The sequence below is a fragment of the Aegilops tauschii genome, chromosome 5, assembly GCF_002575655.3.
Source record: "Aegilops tauschii subsp. strangulata cultivar AL8/78 chromosome 5, Aet v6.0, whole genome shotgun sequence".
Taxonomy (NCBI): Eukaryota; Viridiplantae; Streptophyta; class Magnoliopsida; order Poales; family Poaceae; genus Aegilops; species Aegilops tauschii.
In genome coordinates this window covers 534,503,633-534,513,460 of record NC_053039.3, presented here as the reverse complement: position 1 = coordinate 534,513,460, position 9,828 = coordinate 534,503,633, and the positions used below count along the sequence as shown (strand labels likewise).

General features: G+C 53.5%; 1 protein-coding gene across 1 annotated transcript; it reads right to left on the bottom strand.

Annotated features, from left to right (window-relative positions):
- Window positions 1–1,035: 1,035 nt before the first annotated feature.
- Window positions 1,036–1,884, bottom strand: LOC109776145 (uncharacterized). The gene is made up of 2 exons (XM_020334810.1): window positions 1,200–1,884; window positions 1,036–1,115 (listed from the first exon to the last, which is right to left on the bottom strand). The coding sequence occupies exons 1-2, from the start codon at window positions 1,882–1,884 to the stop codon at window positions 1,036–1,038; spliced, it is 765 nt and encodes a 254-aa protein (XP_020190399.1).
- Between the last annotated feature and the right edge of the window lie 7,944 nt (window positions 1,885–9,828).

Genomic DNA, 9,828 nt, shown 5'->3' with positions numbered 1-9,828 from the left:
TAAGAAAAAATTGCACAAGTGCATGAGACACAATAACTTGGTCGGAAAGGCAGGCCCCGAGCGTTGTTCGGGGACTCCATAGTTTTCATATGCTTACAAAAGGCAGTGATACATACGTGCACACAGCTAACTGTAAAATGGGCGGAGGAGTTCTGCTTTCCATGGTCGGGTTGTTTCTTCGCCGGCGGTGCCTCTCTTCCGCTTGTTTGGCTTGCGGGCGTCGATGAGGTAGTAGGCATTGCGGTCGCCTAAGGCCTTGCTGACGATGAAGGGGCCTTCCCATGGGGAGGACAGCTTGTGTTGGCCGGCTTGCTGCTGGATGAGTCGGAGGACGAGGTCTCCCTCGCGGAATGCGAGGGGCTTGATCTTCTTGTTGTGGTAGTGCCTTAGGCCTTGCTGATAGATGGCTGACCGGCTGAGCGCCAAGAGGCGTGCTTCTTAGAGTAGGTCGACGCCGTCTTCGCGGGCTTCCTTGGCTTTAGCTTCGGTGTACATCACGACGCGCGGTGCGTCAAACTCGATGTCGGTCGGGATGACGGCTTCGGCTCCGTAGATGAGGAAGAACGGGGTGAACCCGGTCGACCGGTTTGGCATGGTGCGGAGACTCTAGAGGATGGCTGGCAACTCATCAAGCTAGATGCCGGGTGAACAGACGAGCAGTTCGATGAGCCGTGGCTTGATGCCGGATAGAATGAGGCCGATGGCCCGCTCGACCTGGCCGTTGGACTGCGGGTGCGCCACGGAAGTTAGGTCGAGACGGATGCTGGAGACGGAGCAGTATTGCGCGAGCGCGCCCTTGGCAAAGTTGGTGCCGTTGTCCGTGATGATGCTGTTCGGGACGCCGTAGCGTACCGCGATATCCTTGATGAACCGGACGGCTGTCGGCCCGTCCAGTTTCTTGATTGGTCGTGCTTCGATCCACTTGGTGAACTTGTCCATCGCCACCAGCAAGTACGTCATGCCGCCTCGAGCGGTCTTGAAAGGTCCCACCATGTCGAGTCCCCAGACCGCGAAGGGCCAGGTGATCGGGATGGTTCAGAGCGCCGAGGCCGGCTGGTGGCTGCGCTTGCTGAAGCGTTGGTATCCCTCGCACTTGAGGACAAGTGACTCAGCGTCTTGGAGGGTCGTGGGCCAGTAGAAACCATGGCAGAAAGCCTTGGCCACCAGGGATCTCGAGGCGGCGTGGTGCCCGCACTCGCCCTGATGTATGTCGAGGAGGATCTCAATGCCCTTTTCTTGTTCGATGCAGCACTGGAAAATGTCTGTCGGACCACGCTTGATGAGCTCGTTGTTGATGGTGCTGTAGGCTGACGCCCGGTGCTGCACTTGCCTGGCTTCGGTCTCGTCCATGGGGAGAACCCCGGTTTCCATGAACTCTGAGATGGGCAGGGCCCACGACGGGACCGTCGCCACAGCGAAGACGGCCACCATGGCGAGTTCTTGGGCGGCAGCCCCCGAGCCGGAGGCGGCGGCCCCCGGGTCGGGAACAACGACGGCTGGGTCGAGGACGACGGCGACCGGGTCGAGGGCGTCAGCCCCCGAGCCGGGTTGGGTGGCTCCCGGGCCGGGTTCAGTAGTCCCCGGGTTGGGTTCGGCGCTCCCTAGGCCGGGCTCAGCAGCCCCCGGGCCGGGTTCGGCAGTCCCCGGGCCAGGTGGAGGTGCGGCCGGGTCGTCTGGGACGAAGATGGACTCAGGGTCCAGAGACGGCTTGACGGAGGGCTTGTGCAGGTGCTCGAGGAAGACGCCGGACGGGATGGATTGCCGGGATGAGCCAATCTTGGCTAGTGTGTTGGCAGCTTCATTATCCGTGCGCGGGACGTGGAGGAACTCGCAGCCGTCGAAGAAGCCGGACAGCTGCTGGACGAGGAAGCGGTAGCTTGCCATGTTGGTGTCGCGGGCGTCCCATTCACCGAAGCATTGCTGCACCACCAGGTCCGAGTCGCCGTAGCATTGGATGCGCCAGATGCCGAGTTCCTTGGCAAGCCGGAGGCCATGCACAAGGGCTTCGTACTCGGCGACGTTGTTGGAGGCGGCGAAGTGGATCCGGAGCGTGTACCGGAGTCGGTCGCCCTCCGAGGAAGACAACACGATGTCGGCCCCCAGGCCGAGGCGCATCTTGGAGCCGTCGAAGTGCATGCGCCAGTGCGTCGAATCCGGCGGCGGCAGCAGGTACTGGGTCTCGGTCCAGTCGACGAGGAAGTCGTCCAGAACTTGGGACTTGATCGTGGTGCGGGGCTCGTAGAGGATGGTGTGGCCGGCTAGCTTGAGTGCCCACTTGGCAACCCGACCAGAGGCGTCCCAGCAGCCAATGATCTCGCCGAGAGGGGCCGTTGTCGGTGTCAAAACCGGCAGATCTCGGGTAGGGGGTCCCGAACTGTGCATCTAGGATCGATGGTAACAGGAGACGGGGGACACGATGTTTACCCAGGTTCGGGCCCTCTCTATGGAGGTAATACCCTACTTCCTGCTTGATTGATCTTGATGAATATGAGTGTTACAAGAGTTGATCTACCACGAGATCGTGATGGCTAAACCCTAGAAGTTTAGCCTATGAGTATATGGTCATGAATCTGTCCTATCCGGACTATGTTCTCCGGTTTATATAGACACCGGAGAGATCTAGGGTTACATGAGGTCGGTTACATAGGAGGAAATCTTCATAATAGATCGCCTAGCTTGCCTTCCACGCCAAGTAGAGTCCAATCCGGACACGGGTGCAGTCTTCGGTCTTCATGTCTTCACAGCCCATCAGTCCGGCCCAGTAGATAACAGGCCGGACGCCCGAGGACCCCTTAGTCCAGGACTCCCTCAGTAGCCCCCGAACCAGGCTTCAATGACGAGGTGTTTGGCACGTAGATAGTCTTCGGCGTTGCAAGGCGGGTTCCCTCTCCAAGTAATATATTCGGCCATTGATCCAATGTCGCCTCCTTGGCTTCTGTATGTTAAATAATCTCCCCCTCCACGCGTCGAGCGAATGTGGAAATTCAGGGTATTTTGCGAATAACACCTTGTCCATGCGGGGAAGAGCGCCTATTTAAAGAGATTGGATCCTAGATCCATTCAGTGTCGCGCAGAAGAGATCCCCAGAGACTGCTTAGGAGAAACCATTCCAGCATGGCTAGTGTTCCCAGCTCCTCCGCTCATCCCTGCCCAGAGAAAGGCGAGTGGGAGAGGTGTTCTGTGTCTCATAGCTAGTTGATAAAGTTGCAAATGCAGGGATTCCTTCCCCCTGCGGATCTAGTCCTTGTTCGAATGGGGCTAGCTTCCTTCAATGAGGGGACTCAGGCAGAGGACTTCCCCAATCTGTCTGGGGGAGAGCGTGTGTGTTTTGTCCCCTTCCTGCTAAGAGGCATTGGATTTCCAATCCATCCGTTCCTCCGAGGGCTTCTAGAGTATTACGGCCTCCAGCTGCACAACTTCACTCCAGCCTCTATTCTGCATATTGCGGGTTACGTTGCTTTATGCGAATTATTTTTGGGCGTCGAGGCTCATTTCGATTTGTGGAGGAAGCCGTTCTGTCTCATCCCGCGCAATTATGAAGGGTCGATATTTGAAGTGGGCGGAGCCGAAGTATGGCGCGTCGCCAATACTGGATATCTATCCAGCACTCCAAGGAAGGCGCCTGATGAATGGCCCTCCGAATGGTTCTATATTGAGGACGTCGCGCTTCCCGACCCGGTTCGAAAGGGTCTTCCTGAATTTGCGTGCGTCCCGCTGAAGAAACGCTACAGTTGGCGTCCCCGGAGCCTTGAAGAGGAGGACGGCACGGAGGTTCGTCAGCTGATGAGCAAGATGAAAGAGCTCGCTCAGTCCGGGCTCACAGTTATTGAGATTATGGCGATCTCCATAGCGTGAGGGGTCCAGCCGCTCCAATACAGAGGTCTTCCAATGTGGCACTACAATGGGGAGGATGACGCCTCTCGCTGCGGCCGGAAAGGTCCGGACACCCCTGCCGCTTTGGCTAAGATATTAGCCGAACTGTTCAAAGGTGAGGAAAAGGAATTTCTTCGCATCAAACTTAGAGGAGGGTAGTCTATGTATAATCCTCCCAGTTGGGTAAGGCCCAACCCCTCTGTTTTTGCTCCTTCCATCTCCGAATTGCCTTTGATTAATTTCTAGCTTGTTTTCTTATGACAGCACTGGCGAAAGGTCACCAAGGGATTTCATAGTCCCGCCCCGCAGCCGGATAATCACAACCGGGAGCTTGATCCCGGGTTTGAAGAGGATCCGGATATATTTGTGGTGCTCGCGGAGGGGGTGTTTTACCAAATGAGCTATGATGGCACAGAAGTGGCCATCATCGCTGACTACCCTGGTCTTCTTCCTGCTTCACAGGTAAGTAATCAAGAAACACCTTCTCTGAAAGGGTGCTCTTACTCTGCCTCACCCACCGCATTGTCACGCGTTCTTCAGGGGAGGCGTTCGGTGATACCGAGGAAATCGATTCATGTGCCGGACAGATCTTCGAAGAGGAGGGCCGTTGAAGGCAGCGCCAGGCCTTCATCAAGGAGGTACAGATAAATATATTTTTCAGTGGCCGTATCCAACTGTGACCTATGCGCATGTTTGATTACAGGAAAAAGGTTCACCGAACTGCGTCCGGGGGTCCGGCCGGCCGCGTTCCCAACAACCAAGATTTAGATCCGGTCGGGGAGATGGGGGCCGATGTAGGAACAAAGCCGGACCGCCCTTCGGCCGAGGGTTCGGACAATATGTACGTTACCAACTTGGAAGTAGAGAGCGCCATGAATCATCGGCGATGCAGGGCTATTTTACGAGACCCGAAGTTCTAGGATGAGGCATTTAGTGCCTTTAGCTTGGGCGACGCATACATCCGAGCTGCTCGAGATGGGCTTAGAAAAGCCACGAGGCAATATCTAACAGATGTGCAGGTAAGGTTACTTTGTCAAAAAAGGATAGCCTATGCCAGTAGCCCCCGGGACTGAAAGCAGTTGGTACAACTGATTTAAGGACCGTTGTATGACCAGGTTCTTACAGAGAAGAACAACCTGCTATCCCAAGAGCTGGAACAATGTCGGACGCAGCTAAATGCTGCTACCGCTGAACTAAAAGAGTTCAAGAAGGCGTCACCTGGTAATATTCCCCTCCAATGAGAAAATATACTTATATGCCCAGAATACTAACAGTCTTGCTTATACCATGACATAATGGTCAGGGGACTCAAAGAGGCGTTGGAAGTCACGCAAGCGAATGAGCAAGAAGCCAAAAGGCTACAAGCTACAGGCGATCGTGTGCTGAAGCAGGCCATTATTGAGAAAAACCAGCTCCAGGATTGCAAGACCCAGCTAGGCGAAGAGCTGAAAGATGTGCGGGCCCAGCTAGCCGATTCCGTGAAGGAGAACAAGAAGCTGCGGGGCGGCATATTCAGTACGTATCTGAACTATTTTGAAAGTAGTTCGAAAGTGGATGAAACTGATATAGTTGTGATCGCAGGTATATTGACGGGCCGTCCTGAAGAGGAGGTGTCCGGATCATCGTGTGATCTGCTGCAAGGGCTATTGCGAGTGCAGGAACAGGCTCGGCCGGCGATGCGGAGTGTTGCCAAGGCTCTATGGCCATCTGCCACCCCTCCAGGAAGTATGGAGGAGCTTGTGGAGCTGTTTAAAGGAGCGCGGCGACGTATTCGGCTATGGAAGATATCGGCCTGCCGAGAGGGTGCGCGAGAGGCTTGGGCCATGGTGAAAACTCGGTACACCAAGCTTGATCCTAATCACATGGCGCGGGTCGGGCCGGTAGGGTCGAATGGGGAAGAAATTCCCGTTAGTTTAGTATATGACCAAGTAGAGGTGGCCGCCAAATATTCCCAACAGGATTGTAAATTAGACTGCCTGCTAGATGGTATAGAGGCAGAAGTGTTTGAGTCCAAGTGACTATGTACTTTCCTCACCATGTGGAATTTCTAGCCGAATTGTATATCATTTGTCATGGCAGACCTTTTCGCTTTGACCTCCGGACCCGAAGGTGCGGAGTGTTTCTGAATACCGTCACAGCCGAATAGGCCGGGGTATGCGTGGAAAACTAAGCGTGGGGGTCATAGTTGCTTGAACAGACAAGTTGTATCCGGCTAGTTATGTTATATTACATTGAGATTGTAAGAAACATCTTCCAGGGAGAATAGTTCCGTTAAGGGTTCCTTTCCCTGGGTGTGCATGCATTAGTAGACATGTCCGAATTGTGATGTGAAAATCACTGTGTGTATAACTTCTGGGGGTTCACAATAGAGTGAGTGCAAAAAAATATTTTTCATCCACCGACCAAATATTCCCTTAAGAACGCTAGCTTTCGGCTTCACCCAGTCTGAGGTACACATCCGGATGACCCGGCAATAACAATCGCAGAGGTGCTCCCTTTACCACCTAGCCGAACAATCGGGAACATAGGGGTAAGCACAGGAGCCAGGCCACCCAGCTTGGCCAAAACTTAAGTCATATCGATGCATATAATGGTGAAGAAAAGACATACGGGAGAGACGCGTATGTGTGATGAGCTTAATGCTCGGCAAGTAATATTAACAAGCTTCTGTTAAAAGAAGCCCCCAGGTATGATGGGCGTACGTTTGTAAAAATGTGTACGCCAGCAGTTTTCGGTCAAGCCGAATGAGAGCTTTTAAAGCGAAAAATTGTGTAAAAGGGGGAAAGAGTTATGGAAATTGTAGGGTAGAAGGAGACTAACAAAGGGTTCGGCACTAGGCATAGAACCTTCGGAGTCTGGCCGCATTCCAGGGGTTCGGCTCTAGGCGATTGTCTGATGCGTCACGAAGACGGTACGCTCCCCCGGTAAGAACTTCGTCAATTATGAAGGGACCCTCCCATTTGGGCTTGAGTTTGTCCTTTTTCTTCCCCGGCAAGCATAGAACGAGTTCGCCAACGTTGTAAGTCTTGGCCCGTACTTCTCTGCTTTGATATTCGAGCCTGCTATTGATAAAATGTTGAACGGGCTTTGGCGACGTCGCGCTCCTCCTCCAGGGCATCTAGGCTGTCCTGCCGATCCAACTCGGCCTCTTTCCCTTCGTACATACGCACTCGAGGTGAGTCGTGTATAATATCGCAGGGCAATACAGCCTCTGCACCGTACACCATGAAGAAAGGTGTATATCCGGTAGTACAGTTGGGCGTGGTCCACAGCCCCCAGAGTATGGAGTCGAGCTCCTCGACCCAGTGCTTGTCTGATTCTTTCAAAGACCGCACTAGTCTGGGTTTGATGCCGCTCATAATAAGACCATTAGCTCGCTCGACTTGACCGTTTGTTTGCGGGTGGTAGACAGAGGCGTAATCGAGCTTAATGCCCAGATTAGCACACCAGGTTTTCACCTCATCAGCTGTGAAATTCAAACCGTTATCGGTGATGATGTTGTGCGGTACACCGTAACGGTGTACCACATCGGATATAAATGCAATCACCGGTCCGGACTCGGCCATTTTAACTGGTCTAGCCTCTATCCACTTGGTGAATTTGTCCACCATGACCAACAGATATTTTTTCTTATGGCTTCCCCCTTTAAGGGGTCCGACCATGTCCAAGCCCCAGACCGCAAAGGGCCATGTAATGGGGATTGTTTGTAGAGCGGTTGGGGGCATATGGCTTTGGTTGGCGAAGAGTTGGCATCCGACACAGCGCTGGATGAGGTCCTGTGCGTCTGCCCGGGCCGTAGGCCAGTAAAATCCTGTACGGAAGGCCTTGCTGACAAGTGCCCGGGTTGCGGCGTGGTGCCCACCGAGACCGGCGTGAATTTCTGCCAAGAGTTGCCGCCCCTCCTCCTCGGAGATACACCTTTGAAGGACTCCGGTAGTGCTTTTCTTGTAGAGCTCTCCTTCATGAACTTTATAGGCCTTCGAACGCCGAACTATGTGGCGAGCCTCGTTCTGATCTTCTGGGAGCTCCTTCCTATTAAAGTAGGCCAAGAATGGTTCGGTCCACAGGGCAATTACTACCATGATGAGGTGGGCCGATGGTGTTACTTCGGTGGTTGAACCTCCGATGATATCGGCGTGTTCGTTATCTGTGTATGTGTTCGGAACGGTACTGTCGTTGCTATCTCCCCCTTGCCATACCACGGATGGCTTAAAGAGCCTTTCGAGGAAGATGTTAGGTGGGACGGGGTCGCGCTTAGCGCCGATGCAAGCAAGGACGTCTGCCGCCTAGTTACTTTCGCGGGCGATGTGATGAAATTCGAGTCCCTCGAACCGAGCCGACATCTTCAAAACGGCATTGCGATAAGCTGCCATCTTTGGATCTTTGGCATCAAAGTCTCCATTAATTTGGGATATTGTGAGGTTTGAGTCCCCGCACACCTCCAGGCGTTGTATGCCCATTGATACGGCCATCCAGAGGCCATGTAGCAAGGCCTCGTATTCGGCTGCGTTGTTGGAGTTTGTGTATAATATTTGGAGTACGTACTGGACGATATCTCCTATGGGGACGTTAACACGACGCCCGCCCTAGCCCTGCCAACATCTTGGAGCCGTCAAAATGCATCACCCAGTTGGAATACGCGCCGTACTCTTTAGGGAGTTCGGCTTCTGTCCATTCGGCGACGAAGTCAGCCAGTACCTGGGATTTGATGGCTCGACGTGGTTTGTACGTGATGTCGAATGGCAGAAGCTCAATGGCCCATTTAGCAATCCGGCCCGTTGCATCCCAGTTGTTAATTATATCATTGAGGGGCACTTCGGAGGCCACCGTGAGCACTCCTGAAAGTAGTGTCGCAATTTTCGAGATGCCATGAAGACTGCATATGCTATTTTTTGATAATGGGGGTACCGGGATTTGCATGGTGTGAGGACGGTGGATACGTAGTATACCGGCTTCTGGAGTGGAAATTTGTGTCCGTCCTGTTCTCATTCGACGACGAGTACGGCGCTCACCACCTGGTGTGTTGCCGATATGTATAAGAGCATTGGTTCACCAGCATTTGGCGCGGCCAGGATTGGGTTGCTTGCCAGAAGGGCTTTTATTTCCTCCAGTCCGGCCATCGCCGCGTCTGTCCACTCGAAGCTATCGGTGCACTGTAGAAGGCGATAGAGCACCAACGCCTTTTCTCCCAACCTGGAGATAAAGCGGCTTAAAGCTGCCACGCACCCAGTGAGTTTTTGGACCTGCTTGAGTTCGGTTGGCATAGTCAGTTGTGACAGAGCTCGGATTTTGGCTGGATTTGCTTCAATTCCTCTATTGGAAACGATGAAGCCTAATAGTTTACCGGCTGGGACGCCGAAGACGCACTTTTCTGGGTTAAGCTTGATGTCGTATGTGCGGAGGTTGTCGAATGTGAGACGCAAGTCGTCTATTAGTGTTTCGACGTGTCTAGTTTTGATGACGACGTCGTCCACGTAGGCCTCCACTGTTTTGCCGATCTGTTTCTCGAGGCATGTTTGGATCATGCGCTGGTAGGTGGCGCCGGCGTTCTTGAGCCCGAAAGGCATGGTGTTGAAGCAAAACGGCCCGTATGGTGTAATGAATGCTGTTGCAGCTTGATCGGACTCCTTCATTTTTATTTGATGGTATCCGGAATATGCATCAAGGAAGCACAGCGAGTCGTGACCTGCGGTAGCATCAATGATTTGATCAATGCGGGGAAGAGGGAAGGGATCCTTAGGGCAAGCCTTGTTAAGGTCTTTGAAATCGACGCATAGGCGCCAGGATTTATCCTTCTTTGGTACCATTACCAAGTTTGCCAGCTGTAGGGTAACGCAGCAGAAAACAAAAAATTTCCGACCTACACACCAGCCCAGGACCACTATGGAGACTGCATACATGGTTTGATCTTTTTCGTTACCGACTCGTAGCGCAGCGGGAAGTAGAGTCGATGAC

Coding starts and splice junctions, on each gene's coding strand:
- LOC109776145 (XM_020334810.1), bottom strand. CDS start 1,884: ATGGCAAGCTACCGCTTCCTCGTCCAGCAGCTGTCCGGCTTCTTCGAC. Junction 1,116..1,199: donor CCTCCTCGACATACATCAGG/GCGAGTGCGGGC, acceptor CGACCCTCCAAG/ACGCTGAGTCACTTGTCCTC.